Below are 18,719 nucleotides of genomic sequence, written 5' to 3' on the forward strand. Positions count from 1 at the left end.
TATATATCACTGATCTTCTGAATTTGTCATCAGCATACATTGTCAATTGGAAACGTTATGCATGCTTTTACTGTTATATCTTTTGTCATCCAGGGAACATAGGTAAACTGAAAAAGCCACTCTTTTGTGGATATATACCTCCCCTGTACCTGAACCTTAGTAAGAGCTTAAACAGTTTCTATGAGAGCAAGCTATGTTTTATAGTTTTTTTTTTGCAGCCTTGGAAATGATCGCAGTAATCGTACTGTCTTTTCTATAAGTGAGCCAAGATACAATTATCATACTCTGTTGCTTTGTGCACATGCTTGTTCAATAATTGCATATTGTTTAAACAGAATATTTAACTTAATTCTCAAGAAAAGGCTTTTAAAAAAAAAAGGCCAAGATGATTAGCACACGTTAAGAATTTGACAAAATCGAATTTCAAACAAATCATAGTGATGGAAAACTGTTCCCCAGAATTTTAATTTTACAAGAACAAACTGACCAGTACACCAGAGGGCACTCTGGTTTCAAAGATTTCTATCAGTATTGTAGAACTAAATTATCAGCATGTATTGCAGAAATTCGAAAGTTTTTTTTCTTGATATTTTGCCAGAGTAAAGAGGAATAAACTAATATGTATTGTGTTTCTTCAGTTTAAATTTTTGTACATATGCTACTGGAATATTCCAAATGCATAAAGTGCAGAGATTAGCATTTCTGAATACAACTGAATCACTGAACAGTACACTGTTTCCTGGAAACCAAATCAATCAATGTGATTATTGAACTTAGAGAAAGAAATGCATTTTGGGGAGCATTCCCACAATATATTCAATGTGTATTCAATCTCTTGAAAATGAAAATATGTACCTCTAGGATCAATTTACAGCTACTGCATATAGGAACTGGAGTAGATAGACAATGCGGCTCAAGGTTTTTTTTGCAATTAAGAAAAATGCCATGCCAGAAGCCTGTATCTTAACTTCAATTACCTGCCTAGGTTTCACAGCCATTTAATTCCCTGGCTAGAAAATGGTACTGGTAATAGATTTCATACTATGAGTTTTTGCTTGTTTTAAACTTTCCAATACAGTCAGGTCATTGCAAAGTCATTTGCCTGTGTCCTGAACTTTCTTTTCCCTTATGGAATCTGTGCTACGATATTCAGTTTTTAAAATATTCTTCTACTGCATTAGCATTTCATTGTCTTTTCTACCACCATGAAGTTGATTAGTCTACAGATTCCTGAATTTGTCTCACCTTTGCTTTATCAATATGAACCACATTTTAGAAGGACATAAATATGTCCACCCAAGCTTTTTCTGACATGAAAGGATACAATCCATCAATACCAGAAGCATTATACTCCACAGATTAGATTTATTAATTATCATCCTGCTTTCTATCTCAAATGATATCTAACTTCTTGGATCTCATCTAGTTCCACATCTACTATGTTCTCCTTCCGACCAAAAAAATTAGATTACCTTAGTTAATAATTCAGCCATTTCTCCATACCCTCAAAGTTATCAATCATGCGCATGCCTTAATGATCCTAAGTAGCTCTGATTTTCATCATTGTGTTCATAGAATACATTGTTATATTCATTGATAATTTAATTGTTTGTTTTTCTTAACTTCCTGAATTTGCCTTCCTTCCAAAGTCTTGCATTCACATAATTCTTATTATCCATGTACTTCCCGTACATAATAATCAGGAAAAATTTGGAATTCAAGTACTTTAAATTCTGGGGAAATTTGAAATTACAGCTTCAATGATATTTTGATCACAGGGACTCTGCTCTTCTCCAAATTGGTCATGCTGATGACTGGGAATTAACAGAACTAAGATTAGAACACCACTATGGATACTTCTAAATTAATTTGGTAAAAAAGGTACAGAATAAAATATTTCACTGATATGTAAATAAGAAATGTCCCAACCTGATAGTAGGGATGGTGAAGGAAAGAGTCTGGACAGCCAGCCAACGCCATGTTAATTTTTCTCTTCAACTAAAGAATTTTCCACATAAATGGCATCCACATCTACCGGCAATGTTTCATATAATCTGGGAATTTCAGCTGTAAAAACAGAATGTTCAGTGAATTCAGTTTTTTTACTGTAATGATTGGCAAAAGTTAGTTATCCTTGTAGCCATATAACTGATTCAAAGAACATCTTCCCATCTGTGATGAACACTGTTTGGTCAGGATGAAATCTTTGTTGAAGAAACAACTATTCTTACATATCTGGAAAATGGTTTCATGCTGACATTTAGCAGGCATGTTAATTAGGTCACATCTGAATCCTGGATTTTCTTTGCAATTCTTCAATTTAACGTCATTCACCAGGGTCTTGATAATGCCTAAGAGCAGGGCAGGAAGTTGGCTATCAGAAACTACAGACTAATTCTCAGACTCCCTTAACACACAAATATTTTTTAAAATAATGTAACGGAATGCTCACCTGAGTGGATGCAGCTGAATCAATTCAAAAAACTAAACACTTCCACTGGCATTCTTTTCTTTGGACTTGACTGTAAACACAATTTGTTGGAAATGGGCACTGGAAGTATTGTGTGCTTATAACGTACAGTATTTACCTTTTCAATGAAATCTCCCAATAGCATGCTCAAAAGCAGCAGTACACATACTTTCTATCTGAAGGATGCTGTGAAACTTGAAAGGATTCAGAAAAGATTTACAAGGATGTTACCAGGGTTGGAGGATTTGAGCTATAGGAAGAAGCTGAATAGGCTGGGGCTGATTTCCCTGGAGCGTCAGAGACTGAGGAGTGACCTTGTAGAGGTTTATAAAATTATAAGGGGCATGTATAGTAAATACACAAGGTCTTGTCTCTGGGGTGGGGGAGTCCAGGACTAGAGGGCATAAGTTTAGGGTGAGGGGAGAAAGGTATGAAGGGACCTAAGGGGCAAGCTTTTCAGAGAGGGTGGTACATATATGGAATGAGCTGCCAGAGGAAGTGGTGGAGGCTGGTACAATTACAACATTTAAAAAGCGTCTGGATGGGTATATGAATAAGAAGGGTTTAAAGGGATATGGGCCAAGTGTTGGCAAAAGGGAGTAGATTAGGTTAGGATATCTGATCGGCATGGACAAGTTGGACTGAAGGATCTGTTTCCATGCTGTACATCTCTAAGACTCCATGGCCTCCACTCCCAAGTGACACATTAACTCAGAACTCCATTTCTCATTACTTGATCCAAAATATTGTCTCTTTCTAGATTTCTTACATTCTAAGTAACAAGAGTGTTCTGCAAAACTATTAAAAGTCATCTGTGTCACCTTTACCTGATCTCTTAACAGCTGTTTTGGACACAGTTAAAACGATCTATTATTGTTCTGTCAACATAAAGAAAAACAGTAGACATAAGGAGCAAAGACATTTATTTAGAAGTAACAAGTAATAATGGTTATCAAATTTATTTTGGGATGAGTTATGAAATTAATGGATAATATTTATGTACATTGAAATTTTGAAGCCACTTGATAAAGTTGCATATGAATACTTTGACCGAGATCAATACTCAAACTGTAGATCTTGATTTGATTCCTTAGCTTTGAGCTGGGTTCTACAGGTTTCATACAGTTTAAAAAATGTATTAAATATTATGTCATCACCAAGCCCTATGATGAGGTGAGAAACAAAAAGATCAGGGCTAAGACAAATGGACCCGACCAAACCCCCTCAAAATATAAGATAATCCAGACCTTAACTTACTAGTTTAAAGGTAAAGGTATTCTAGTTGCAACTGAATTGGTCAAACTAGCAAGCCTGAAACAAAACACACTTTATTCACACTATAATTAAAGCGCAGACAAAATAAAAATAAGAGAATTGGCTTAACTGTAAATATCAAAATGTTTAAAACACAATATGTCAAACTAGTAACATCACATAAACATCCCCTTGGCAAAGGCAAATTCAGTAAAAATAGAATATCCTGCATGCAATTCTAGCAGCACCAGTACCAAGCTCAAGTTCTCCTTCTCAATCATGGAATACTTCTGTTGACAATTCTTCAATTTTCTAGAAATTATCCAGTAAGTCTTTCCATCTTATTATCATCATCTTGCAAGAGTACTGCACAGCACCTACATCACACGCATCAACAGCCACTTTGAATGGCTTTGCATAATTAGGTATGGTTAAAACTAGGACAAGTGGTTAACACAGCTTTCAGGCTGTCAAAATGTCTTCTGACACGCCTCTGTCCACTGAAATGTTTTGCACTTTAACAAGTCAGTCAGCGGAACAAACTTCTGAGAAAAACCACTCAGACTCAGGAATTGGAGAACTATCCTCTTCGTCAATGGAATATTAATAACCTTTGCTTTCATATCCAGTGGAACCATCTTTCCATAACCAATGACATGCCTTAGGAACATGACTTCGACTTTTGCAAACTCACTCTCAGTCAGCTTTATCACCAAGCTTGCCTCTTAAAGTCAATCAAACAATTCAGATAGATGCTCCAAATGTTCCTTCCATGTGTGACTAAAAATAATCACCAGTTTCTATGTTCACCACACAATTAGGTAATCTCAAAATGATGCATTTTTCATATCAAATGGCATGACTTTAAACTGGTACATTCCATTCTATGTCAAGAAAGCTTGAAATTTTCTTCGCTCTTTCAGATAAAAGGTACCTGCCAATACCTCTGAGTTAGTCCAACTTTCAAATATAAGTTGCGTTCCCACCTTCTCAATTTAGCTACCAAACATGGAATATGACATGACTCAGAATTTTTAACTCCATTTATTTTGCAGTAGTCCACACATAATCATTGGGTAGCATCTACTTTTGGCACCATTACAGTGGGTGAGCTCTATTTGGCTGCAACCCACTTCAATTATACGGTCTTTGAGCATACTTTCAATCTCTTTTTGAACCTCTGCCAACTTTAGAGAGTTAAGTCTATAAGAATATTGCTTAATTGGAACAGCATTTTCTATATCTAAGCCATGTATAATCAGATTAGTACTTCCCAATTTAGTCCCATATATCGCCTTATGTGGTTGTAATAACTGTTTCAAGTCATTTCGATTTTCCTCTAAAAAGGTAACTCAATATTTTATCCCAACTTGAGAACTTCATTGTCTAACTTAATTTGAAGAGTGTCCAATTCAGAATCATCTGAACTTGATTTTTCACTTTGCGTTGCAACCAGTAACACCTCATTTTCCTGTCCTATCAAAATTTTGTTTGAGCATATTCACATGACACAGATTTCTTCCTATCTGACATTTTTAAAAATAATTCACCTCACTCAATTTCCTTCAGATTTGATAAGGCCCACTAAACCTTGCTTTTAGGCCACTGGTAGTAACACTAACACTTGATCTCCACTTGCAAAATTGCAAATTTTTGATTTCTTATCTGCTTCCTATTTCATCATAGGCTGTGCCACTTTCAAATACTGTCTAGCTAACTCACTCACACTTTAATCTCTCCCTAAATGTGACAAATAGTTCAGAGACCACACATTTGGACTCTGACTTCTTAAGTTCACCTTAATTAATCCATATGATCTCTCATCTCACGCCCAAAAACCAAATTTAATGGACTGAAATTAGTTGATTCATTAGGTGCATGCCTAATTACAAAAAATATGAATGGAATTCCTTTACCCCTAATTGTATAGTGTCTTGATTTAAAGTTTGATGCCACCATTCTAATGCTCCATGGATTTCAATGGTTTTATTCCAAGATATCCACAACATCCTTGAATAACTTCGTAAAATTTGACCCTTGATCCAACTGTATTTCTTTGGGTAGCCAGTATCGCGCTAAAACAAATTCAGTAACTCTTCTACAATCCTTACAGCCATGATACTGCATAATAAATGGCCTCTGAAAGTCTAGTAGACACAGTAATTATGGTCAGCAAACACGGATTCTGAATTTTTGGTTTAGGTAGGGGTTCTACACAATCAATTAAAATTCTTGTAAAAGGTGCCTCAAATGTTGAAATAGATATTAAGGGTGTTGATTTTGTCACCACCTGAGGTGTTCCAATTTCCTGACACTTAATAACCACTTCCTTATGCAGTCTGGCTAATAAAAATGTTTTGGCTGGAGTTTTCCTAACTCCCAAATGGCCTCCTATTGGCAATACATGTGCTACAAGCAATATCTCCTTTCCATAACCCAGTAGTATAATTTGATAACTTCTGTCCACTTTTCATCCACCTGACCATGTGATGGCCTCCATTTCCTCATCAAGACTTCATTTTTAAGACGACATTCTGTGGTGCACTATTGAGAATGTGTATAGGGTATAAGTAGGCAGGAAAAGAGTTAAGTTGAGAGTTTTGTGAAACAAGAGGATCAGCTGAGCATGACTCCGATCAGATAAGAACTTACAGTTAACAATGGAGGAAAGGGCAATGGGTTAACAAGGTGGAAAAGCATTCATTCTGTATAGCCATATAATAAGATGAGGTTGCATTCAGTATGTAACATCAGTTAACAAGGTGAAAAGTATCCATGGTATGAATCCAGTTAGCAAGGTTAAGACCATTCATTGTATAACAGTAAAGGGTTTGGTTTCTGCTATTGATACGCGTTGATTATAACGATCACCCAATTAATATGAACGTTGCCTTATCAGGATGCTCGTCCCTGTAAAATGACTACATAGTTCATTGAGAAATCGCGCACATGGGCGGTCGTTCTCTCTCCCTCCAGGGCCCGGAATAAAAATGGGAGGTAAAGCCATACTGTGCCGCTGAGCATTTTGCTCCAACTGAGGGGACTTGAGGGCGGGGGAGGGAAAACGGAACAACACTGTTATTCTACACTTTTTGATACAACTGCTTTAGTTTTTCATCTTTCTGTTGTAATTTAGCTGATTTCTCTGAACTAAAAATGTCTGCTTAGTCCTCCAAATGGTGGAGAAAAAGTAAGAACAAGTGATCAAACATAGTCCCTGATAATTGGACTTCAACTTCCTTATCTTTACTCTGACATCTCCTGTGTCAACCTGTGGTTTTGTAACCTTGTTACCACACCGTTGGGAAAAATCCCAGGACATACTTCCTATAACATCCTCGTTGCCTGATTTTTCCACTGGCTTTTCAACCACAGTAGGCAATATTCTCATCTGTGAACCAGCTCTCTCCTTACTAAGGATAAACTGCATTTCTGGAACTAAGAATTTCTCTAATACTCCTACCATTAGTTCACTTTTCACCAGGCTCTAACCACACTCCATAAAGTGGAACACTGCTCTTCTTACCAAGAATTCCACATATTGCCACTGTTTCTGGCAATTCTCCTTCTGAATTACATATCTCCTCATCTCTCACCACAAATTGACTTCTTCCAATAACTCAAAATTTTAATTTCTTTACCTACTCTGCCTGGTTAAAAAAAAACAAACCTTAAGCAGCTAAATTCTTTAAAGACATCTGGCACTTTGTTCTCAACCAACCCCTGACCAGGCTGTACATTCTGTTGCAGCTTTTTAACTTCAACCATGCTTACCTTATCACTTCAACACAACTCTCGGCTTATCCTGTTTTCCCACATCCGTTTCCCACTGCTTTTTTCTAATCCAGCAACACTGCAGTATTACAGTGAAACCACCTGAGCTTTTTTACTTCTCTTTCCCCTTGATTTTTTACCCTATGGTAAATTATCTTTACTATGATCAATGAGATCTACTTTTCCCTGACCACGTGAGAATTTCTCTTTTCCCCAATTTCTATCCACACAGATTGAAATTCATGTCAGAAGCCAAACTTTGATTTATGAACCAACATGTGATCATCTGTTGTTTTTGCTGCTAATCTTGCAGTCTTAACTCTTTGCTCTTCCACGAGATCTCACCACTTCAGGGAGTGAATTTTTTGATCTCCTCCAAAATAATCATGTAAGAGCAAATTACCTTTGACCTATTTTCAGTGCCCCTATCCACCTATCAAAATTACTTTGTTTGATCCATTCAAATTATGTGTTTGACCATGTTCCCTCCTTAGATTTCTAAAACATTGTCTGTGGCCTTCTGGCACTAGCTCATATGCACTTAAAATGGCTTTATTCATCTATACTCTAGATACTTCCTCAAGTAGTGATGCAAATACCTCTCTAGCACTCCATACCAATGATACCCACATGGTCACTGGCCATTTCATTTGTTTAGCCAATTTCTCAAATGAAATGAAAAAGGCTTCTCCATTCTTCTTGTCAAAGTTTGGCAAGGCTTGAACATTTTAAAACAAATCCCCACTAAATCTTTGGCTACAATGGGATTGTTCTCCATCACTATGCCGATGTTCCATTGTTACCTCCACCATTTTAAGTCTACTTTAAGTTGCCAATTCCATCCTCTAAAATTCAAGAACTCTCCCTTTTTCCTGCTGGGGCCATCTTTTCCTTTTTTTACCCTCTGCTTTTAATTCTAAATCAAACGGTTTCATTTCCTTTTCGTATTTTAGCTATTTCCAATTATTCCGATGGCATTTCTGGCAATTGTAAATTTTGAGCTATTGCTGCAATTACCACTCCCCCCCACACCCCACCCCCACCACCACCCACTTTTTTGTATAGATAAAAGCAACCTCAAACCCAACTTCTCTGCCAATTCCAAAAACCTCTGCCTTGCTCACTTTCTATAAAATTCCTGAAATGACTTCCTCAACCTCAAGGTAACTTTTAGTGACTGAAAGAGCCATTACTACACAAGGCACACTCTACTTAGACTAACCAAATTCAACGCCCAAAAAGAGAACACCAACACTCATGACTAACTGCCTTTAAATCCAATAATCCCAAATCCAACCCAGAAATAGGAAGTTAGATTCTGGAAAGAGCTTCCAATTAATTATGGACCATACAAACGACCTCAAAAGTATATTACGATAATCCAGATGCTATTTATTTCTTATTTTAAAGGTAAGTGTAAGGCATTGTATTCCCGATGCAACTTGATTGGTCAACTAGCAGCCTTGAAACAAAAAATAATTTATTCATTCACTAGAATCAAAATACAGACAAAATAAAAACAAAAGATTTGGTTTAACTGTAACCATTGAAATGTTTAACAAAATTATATATAAAAAATAAAGAAATACATATATTTTAACCCAGAAGAACCCCAGCTTTTAGCTGAGAGAGAGAGAGGAAGGGCTTGCACATAAGACCTCAACAACAGTTGCTGACAGCTAAAACTAAATAAAAATCCTCGTTCTGTGATAGTTTCACCCAACTCATTCAGGCTGCTTCTATTGTTTCAACTTTAAAAAAAAAGATGCCGGAAGCGGTTTGCTTTATTGACTTTGGAGCAGATGCTCGGCATCTCCGTCTCAACCTTTCTTCGTAGAAAGGACCAGGACAAAATACACCTCCTAAAGCTATAGGATTTTCATGTAGTCTTACCGTGAACCCAGGACAACTCCCCAAACCAAGAATGATATTAGCACATATCACAAGCATTCAAAAACTCTTTCTCTAGTTGAGATTCTAAAAATGCCCTTCCCATACATCAACTAATAAGGAAAATATTCAACATTGGCAATAGAAGGTCCAAAAAGGAAATAAGAAGTGTAGGTTTACTGGCAAATCACAAAAGATGTACTGCAGCTAAGAGATGCAAACATGTGATGATATGATTGGATAACAGTCATATGTATGAGCTTGATTAACGATTGCATAATATAGTCCTGTGTACTAGCTGATCTGAACTATGATAACACAATTGGGCAAAGATAAGAGTGAGTTTTTAAAATTGGAAATTAATTTTTGGGAGGATAGTCATTTGAAGCTAGTTATCTGTAAAATTGATATAAAACCTTTGTTCATCTGACGGACAGTTGAGCTAGATGCCATTTCTGAATATGCACCTTCCCTGTGTATGCAAAAGTAAACAAATAAATCTGGTCTTAAAGGAAATAAAGGATTATTACTCACCCTGACAGTGGTGCCATGACTGAGATTAGCCTTGACTTGTGTGAAAATGGGTAATGATTTGGTGTTCATTTTGATGTAGACTCACTAATCTTTCCCCGCCAATAGGGCAAGTCAGAATCTCTGATCTGGGACTCAAGTTGCTTGAAACGATCTAGGTATATATGTAGTACCCAGGCTGACAGTCCGAGGGAAGTTGTATGCAGGGCCGAATCACAAGCCGTATCACTGATACGGGGTCAGGAACCCAAGGGAGTAACAAAGTTATATATGACAGTAATTTGCAAGCTAATTGTTAGCTATATTAAAACAATTCAACTAAAACATCAATAAAGTAATTTACTAAATTCAAAAAAAATTGGTGAACTTTTGACGTGTCCCAGATCAGGAGAAACAGATTGCTCTCAGTTGGAACCTAGGATGTTGAAATTAAAAGGGAAATTCTCCAAACAGTAGGCATTTATCACACCAAGACGAATAGAGGCAAACTCTAGAATTGTGACGGTATATTTAGAAGCTGGTGCTTCTAAAATGTAAAGTCACCATATATAGGAGTGTGCTCTCATTAAAAAGAGAGAGAAAAAGAGAGAGAGAAAATAAAGAATTGAGTGGTGGTCATTTAACCTGAGGGTCACCAGCTCTCAGGTGAGGGGAGAGGGTTGAGAAAGAGACTCCTACATGGCAAATTCAGCTAGTGTGAAAATGGAACCCATGCATCACAAACCAGACATCAAGCCAACTGAGCTAAATTGACACTGATTGTAAAACAATTTGTACATCTTACTGTTAAAGTATAACCATAAAGTTAAAAACTAAGATTGGAAGAAAGTGTTCAGAAGGTCAAAGAGAGAAAAGCTTATTTTTCTATTTCATTAAGGTAATGAATCATCATCTGCTTGAATGCTACATTGCTCATTGAGCTAAATGTTAACCTTTTGTGGTCTGATATTGCATGTATTTGTGTTCCTATGTTGTTAAAAGTTGTTTTATGTATCTTTGTAGTCTGGATGATATTTTTGAATTATTTTGGGTATTGAAATTTTATTTTAATACTGTGATGCTTTCAGATAAGGAAGAGAGTTGCAGTGGATGCAAATTGTTTACAGGACTGTGAGGTTGCAGTGTTACATCTCTTTAAGGAGCTAATCAGTTGTCGTTAAAACAAAAGTTATGAGATTTTTGTTTGAAATCAGATTGTCAAAACATTTTCTTGTGAGAATTTGCCTCCAAATTTGAATTAGTCATATAAAGCCAAATTAAGAAAGAACCACCAAGATAAATAACAATTCATTTATTTATTCTTAAACTAAATACAAAATAAGGCATTTTAAGGCAAGAGTTTTAAACAACTGGTGAACTTCAGAATTTTTACAACTGAATGGTCATATTTGGGATTTCATTTGCTGATCACAGTGAACTTTCAAATATTATTCCAACATCAGGTGAATCTTTAACTCTGAATAATAAAACCTACTCAAATTAACTGCATACTGGTGTGAACCAGTTCTTTTGGTGTCATGTTTTCTTTGAAGAGTAATTTTCTTTGAACAAAATTATCTAAAGACATTACTGGTCACATTAACCATTTTATGCCATGCTGTTCCTCAAGTAGGTGTACATGATTGAAACCCATTCTTCAATGCAATACTTCCTATCTTTTACCAGTCTTTACTGAATTGATTTCAGTATATTCTTCATACACTTGTGGTATCCCAATATCATGCCATCTAATCAAAAGATTGGTGAGGTTTATTTGCCTTCACTTATGCTCCCAATGCCTCGGGTGTTGGCTCGATTATCAAGTCCAGTTTTCCTAAAATGCAAGGAAAAGACAAGGACACAAACATCTCCAATTTAGTGCCCATCATCCAAGCTTCCCTTTCACTAAAATGCATGTTAACATCAAATTACATTCCAGTGAATCGTACCAGCACACATCATTTCAATTCTTGTTTTCTGTCATCATCCTCTATAGCCTCAATCACTTCACTTTTGCACATTCAACTAATTACCATCCTCTCTTTCATGAGCCCTGAAAAATTGAGTCTCGTAATATCTTTAAAACAGAAATCAAACAACTTTGTTTGATTCCAGGCAATAACATGCTTACTTCATGCTTTTTCCAAGGTGATGTCTTTTCTTCAGCACTTAATAATTCACAGTCGCACACCTAGCAAGAAATTTGATTGCCGCCTTGAAAAGCATCTGTAAGCCATCAATACTTTGTTTCCAGAGGAAACTTTGTTTGCCAAGACTCCAGAGGCTGTATATCTAATTAACTGTGTATGTGCACCAGAATGTCAACTTGACCGCCATCTGAACATTCCACATCACCTTCTTTTTCCTTCCAGAGAGTTTAGCATTATTATCCAAAAGTGCTTTCCCTCCCCCGCCACCCCCAAACCCCAAAAGTAAATCCCTGCAGAGAAAATCAATGTTCCTCCTATACCTGCTACATGGGTCCATGTTTTGGGGTGGTGACCTTATAGAGGTTTACAAAATTATGAGGGGCATGGATGGGGTAAATAGACAAAGTCTTTTCCCTGGGGTCGGGGAGTCCAGAACTAGAGGGCATAGGTTTAGGGTGAGAGGGGAAAGATATAAAAGGGACCTAAGGGGCAACGTTTTCACACAGACGGTGGTATGAGTATGGAATGAGCTGCCAGATTAAGTGGTGGAGGTTGGTACAATTGCGACATTTAAAAGGCATTTGGATGGGTATATGAATAGGAAGGGTTTGGAGGGATATGGGCCAGTGCTGGCAGGTGGGACTCAAAGGGTTTATTTCCATGCTGTATATTTCTATGACTCTACTTAGAGGGATAAATGCTTGTATTTGCATTTTACACAGCATAATTTAAACTAGTTTTACATCTACATTAAATTTTTTTGATTGTAAATCAATTATTGCATTTATTAAATACTCAATTTGATCTTTTTTAAAGTCTCACACAGGAAAGCATACATTTGGCAATATAAAGACCTGGTCAAACAAATTCACATTGTGACCTGTGAAAAAGGGGGACCAGAGAGATTCATCGTACTCTTTTCATCTCAGCTGTAACAAAGTTGAGACACTCAGCAAGATACCCAACACTGACAACATGCAATTTGAAGTGAGGCAATAATAACAACTGGAAAAAGGTAGGAGTGTACTTAAGAGCGAGATCAGAGAGCAAAAAGGGGACACGAGATAGTTTTGGCTAATAGGGCTAAGAAGAATCCAAAGGGATTCTACAAATACATTGAAGGACAAAAGAGTATCGAGGGAGAGAACAGGACCCATTAAAGTTCAGCAAGGTCACCTCTGAGTGCAACCGCAGATCAGGGAGATACAAAATGAACATTATGCATCAGTGTTTACTGTGGAGGAAGATATGGAAGCTAGAGAACTTGGGAATTAAATAGTGATATCTTGAAAAATGTTCATATTACACAGGTAGTGGCGAATTACGTCTTAAAATGCACAAAGGTGGATAAATCACCAGATCAGGTGTATCCTAGAACTCTGAGAAGCTAGGGAAGTGATTGCTGAGCCTCTTGCTGAGATATTGGTATCATCGATAGTCACAGGTGAGGTGCCAGAGAACTGGAGATTGGCTAATGTGCCAATATTTAAGAAAGGTGGTAAGGAAAAGCCAGGGAACTATAGACCAGTGAGCCAGACATCAGTGTTGGGAAAGTTGTTGGTGGGGAATCTGAGGGACAAGATTTATGTATATTTGGAAAGGCAAGGACTGATTGGGATAGCCAACATGGCTTTGTGCAAGGGCACAATTTCCCTTGAGAAGATGGCGGTAGTAGACTTCCTTCTTAAACCCCTGCAATCTATTTGGTTTAGGTAGACCAACAGTGAAATTAGGAGAGAATTCCAGAGTTTTGATCTAGCAATACTAATGGAAGTGGCCATATATTTAAGTAAGGATGGTGAGTGGTTTTGAGGAGAACATGCAGGTGGTGGCATTCCAATGTATATGCTGCCCTAGTACTTGGGTTTGGAGTGTGCTATCTAAGGAGTCTTGGTGAGTTTCTGCAATGCATCTTGTAGATGGTACACACTACTGTTGCCAAGTACCTATAGTGAAAGGAGTGAATGTGTGATAATGTGATGCCAATCAAGTGGCCTACTTTGTTCCACATAGTGTCAAGTCTTCTGAATGCTGTTGGAGCAGCACTTATTCTGGCAAGTCGAGAATATTCCATCACACTGTTGACTTGTTCCTTATAGAGGATTGTAGCAACCTCCTTGGATTGCTAACTTGGCCAAACAGCAAGGGATGCTGGGAACATCTGCCAAGAAATCTCAAGAGCCACATACCAGACAGTGCAAACACTGCAGTCAGGTGCTAACAGTATTAGCATAACATAAAAAGAAACAGCTCTCCTGGACAGACATATCCCCAAGGACCTTTCCACCAAACACAATGCTGAGACAGAAAGGCACCGGGTCCTGCTACACAAAGAAACAAACAGTGGCAAGCCATCCAAATGACTGAATGTTTCAAATGATGTTTCAAATGATTAAGTGCCTCCCCTGATTGGCATGGGCTATAGGAAGTTCTAGAAAACCATCCAAAAGGGCATTAAAAACAGGGCCCACCTGTAGACCAAATCTCCTGAATTTTCTGGAGACCAGTTGACAATCTGGAAAAACAGAAGACAACAGAAAGCAACTTCAAAGATGCAGAGACTGAGCCACAGAGAGAGTGACTGCATAAATTGCATTAAACTCAGGAAGTACTGTAAGCTTAAAGGGACAAATGGGATTAGAGATGCTTAGTATTAAAAGTCATTGTAACTTGTTTCCTAATAAGCTGGGACTGTTTTGCATTGACACTGGCTTGTGTTTGCATTGATTTAACCACTTCGGTGTTGTGGGATATCTGGGCAAATTCATTCATAATTTGGAGTTTGGAGTTTGTCTAACTTGATTTAAGGAAGAATTAGTCAACATGGTGAACAGACTTTAAGGAGTTCAGTGGCAAGTAATTCATTATGGGATCACTATGGGATTCCTTGCATTTGACTGGTTCTTGTAGCTACTGTGTATATATGGTAAGTCCAGTTTAATTTCTGGGTAAAAACAATGACTGCAGATGCTGGAAACCAGAGTCTAGGTTAGAGTAGTACTGGAAAAGCACAGCAGTTCAGGCAGCATCTGAGGAGCAGTTGATGGTATCCCCAGGATCAATTAGCAATATCCTGGTGGATCATCAATCAGAAATTAAAATTCAGTGATGGTAACTCCAGTGAATGGCAAAGGTGATAGTTAGATTGTCTCACATTGAAGATGGTCATTGCCTGACATTTGCATTGCACAAATACTTACAACTTTTCAGACCAAGCGTGGATACATTGTGAGATCATTGATGAACATCCTAATTTCTGACCTTATAATGGAGGAAGGTAATCAATAATGCAGCTGAAAAGTTACAACTTAAGTCATTACCCTGAAAAATTTGACACAGATGTTCTGGGGCTGAAATAACTGAACTCCAACCAAAGCCATCTTCTGTTGTCCCAGGTAAAATGCCAGAGATCATCATAACTATCACTACCATCAACATCTCCTTCATCCCTCCCAAACTTCAGTTTTGGTAGGGGCTCCTTGAAACCACATTTGGTAGCATAGGGCCATGATGGCAAAGACAGTCACTCATCTCCTCTTTGGGAGTCAGTTCTTTTGGTCACAAGACAAGTGGTCCTCATGGAACTGCAAAGTGCTAAACATGAGCTACTTTATGGCACAGTTGATGATTCCTTTCCATCTCTTTATTGATGATCAAGAGTAGAGAAATTGGGGTGCTCAGTGGCTGGGTTGAATTTATTCTGCGTCTTTTGTGCAGGACATGCCTGGAAAATTTTCCACATTGTCAGGTTAATGCCAGTGTTGTAGGTATGGTGCAACAAATTGGCACGGGGCACAGCAGCTGCTGGAGACTAAGTCTTCAGTGATATTGCTGCAATGTTGTCAGAGGCCACAAACTATACACAAATCTTAATTTAGTTTGAGAGATGTTCCCTCTGGCTAACTAACTAAAAGTTTATAACAAGACTACTTAGAAGATCCTCCCACCTCAAGATATCTAACCGCCAATTTTGCCGAGAGATGGCAATCAGGTCAACCACAGTTTGTCGCAGTTCATTGGCATTTCATTTATCAACTACATTTTGTACTAGGTCCTCCTGGCGTGGGTAGGGGGTTAATGTGGTGGTGAGGGGAAAACAGAACAACAGAGAAACCTCGATTCTCTGAATATCAGATTATCTGGCAAGATCACAAGGCCCTGATGCTCAACTAAACTATGTTATCAAGCATTCAATTAATGAAACAAAATACTCTCCGCCCCAGTCCTTCGGATAATCAAGGTTCCTCTGTCTAGTGAATAACTGTGGCCCCAGCACTCATCCCTATGGTACTCTAAAAGTTAACTGAAGTTAAAAGGTTGCCATCCTGAATATGAGGACTTTTTCCCAATTCTAGTCTTCCATTAGTTAGCTAATCCCTTATCCATACTAATATACCACTCTCAACACCATGAGCTCTTAAGTAGCCCTATAAGTACCTTATTGAATGCCTTGTGAAAATCTAAATATATTGCTACTTTCCTTTTATTTACCCTGTTAATAGCTCAAATAATTCTAGTAAACTTGTCAGGAATTATATCCCCTTCATGAAACTGTGCTGAGTCTGTGTTTCTAAATGTTTTTTTTCCATTCTGTATAACAGACACTCACGTTCCCAATGAAATATGTTCAGCTAAATTGCCACTTTTCCAATGCTCTGCGACTATTTTTAGAATCTAAGGATTTTTAGAAGAATATATCAGTGCATCCACTAGGAGGAAATGAATAATTCAGTCACTTTATACGTTAAAATGGTGGGGAGGACTTTTTTTTTTTTAGAAAAAATAGTTCCAAGTAGAATATGCCTAATGAAATAGTATTCAGTCAAAGTTGTTTATAATGTGTTGCAGTAAAAGTCTTAAAACCTGAAATGTTGTGTGACCCTTTCAGCCATTCACTGGAAGTTTGACTTTCTTTTAAAATTAAAATCAATCTCTACTGGTAATGCGACAAACCAACATCCAAACATCCCAATAAGAAGCAAAAATCAGCTATTTAAGCTCCATGTCTGCTCCACCGCTTAATTAAATGATGGTTGACTCAGAACATGGCAGCCTACCTATTCTATATACCCTTTGATTCACATGTTAGTCAGGAATTTATCTATCTCGGTCTTAAAAATATTCAAATATCCAACAAATATAAAAGATTGATGAAGAATTTATTCTCTGCAAGGATGAAACGGGTCATTATGATATGGTGAAAGTAATGGCGAGAAATAACCAGCTGAAACAGTAGTGGGAGCTTAATCTAGAAAGTTTAAAAGAAACCGATGAAGAAAATCTCAAACATTTGGTCAACAGACAAGGTGAATAGCTATCGTAACAAAGTTGGCACAGGCACAATTGACCAAATGACAATTTTGTGGCTTAAGATCTTTGATTCCACATTGTAAACACATTTAAATACAAAGATGACCAAGAAATTAGTTTATAAAGTAAATTAGGTTTCGATAAAACTTCTTGCCTTCAGAGGTTCTGTAAGAACCCTGATATTGAGTACATTCAAAAAATTGCACACAGTTCCAGGGAAACAGAATATAAATAGCTTCCATGCTAAATGTCAAGCTTGAACAGAAAAGCGGATGTTGGTGATGCCAGGACTTCTGTCAAAGGTTAATCCAAATCACGTATTCTAACCGAGTCTGCTTTTGCTCTTGTGCTTTACTCATGAAAATTTTTATTTATTCTCAGTGTGTTAAGCTGGCAAAGTCATTCTGAAAAAATACTGGTACCGTTTTTAGTAATTAAAATGCTAAGTAAGGAATTAAAGTATTAACTCAGCAGTGAAGGGAGACTGTTGTATCAAGTCAAAATCAGTTCTCGTTGGATAGGATGGCATTACAACAACACTAATAATGGATTGAATGACAAACCAATTATGTTTATGAATAGTTTTCCAAGGTGGCAACAAAAATGATGCCAAGTCACTGCAGTAGGTGGTGGTGGAGGTAGAGGAAGAGAGCAAGAGATGTCGAGAAGATTAGAGACATACATGAAGGGCACCAATAAACCTGGCTGATGTGGAATTGTAAGCATTATTGAAGCTGCGCCTGTCAGAATGGGGAGCAGACATTTAGAAAAGTTCAAATGCTGATTGCTGTTGAAGCAACAGATGAAATTAAATTCTGCATCAAAACTGACTCCATAGGACATTAGCATTATCAAAAGACAGATGAGCTTTCGTAAAGATATGATTATTGCCTGGTTCTGAGTTGCAAGTTTTTCGAGATACTTGTCAAAGATCCTGAGATGATAAAGGGTTAATTTGTTCTGCTGACATGCAAGAAATTGGATGTCCTGAGGGGGTGTGCTTTTCTGTCTTGCAGGCAGATGTGACAGTCTAATCGTAAATGCTACAGTTTAAGGAGTAACCTAAATCACACATTAGATTGTTTCCAGAACAATCACTTTACATTATTTTTGGGTAGCATGTGACTATGGGGGAGTGGCAGAGGATTGTGTCTTGCACGTGATGAAAATGTGTTGCGGGAAAAGCGCAGCAGGTCAGGCAGCATCCAGGAAACAGGAGAATCGATGTTTTGGCCATAAACCCTTCTTCAGGAATGAGGAAAGTTTGTCTAGCAGGCTAAGATAAAAGGTAGGGAGGAGGGACTTGGGGGAGGGGCATCGGAAATGAGATAGGTGGAAAGAGGTCAAGGTGAGGGTGATAG

General features: G+C 37.6%; 1 protein-coding gene across 4 annotated transcripts in view; it reads right to left on the minus strand.

The window, feature by feature from the left end:
• The window catches only part of LOC122549906 (growth factor receptor-bound protein 10-like), a 200,285-nt gene that overhangs the window by 138,052 nt on the left and 43,514 nt on the right, over nucleotides 1-18,719 (minus strand). For all 4 annotated transcript variants that reach the window (XM_043690121.1, XM_043690122.1, XM_043690120.1 and 1 more), the window contains one exon: nucleotides 1,930-2,067. In XM_043690121.1, the coding sequence (XP_043546056.1) occupies nucleotides 1,930-1,980 (51 nt within the window). In that variant the 5' untranslated portion in view covers nucleotides 1,981-2,067. The remainder of the gene's footprint in view (nucleotides 1-1,929; nucleotides 2,068-18,719) is intronic.

This window comes from Chiloscyllium plagiosum, chromosome 5 (assembly GCF_004010195.1).
Source record: "Chiloscyllium plagiosum isolate BGI_BamShark_2017 chromosome 5, ASM401019v2, whole genome shotgun sequence".
NCBI lineage: Eukaryota > Metazoa > Chordata > Chondrichthyes > Orectolobiformes > Hemiscylliidae > Chiloscyllium > Chiloscyllium plagiosum.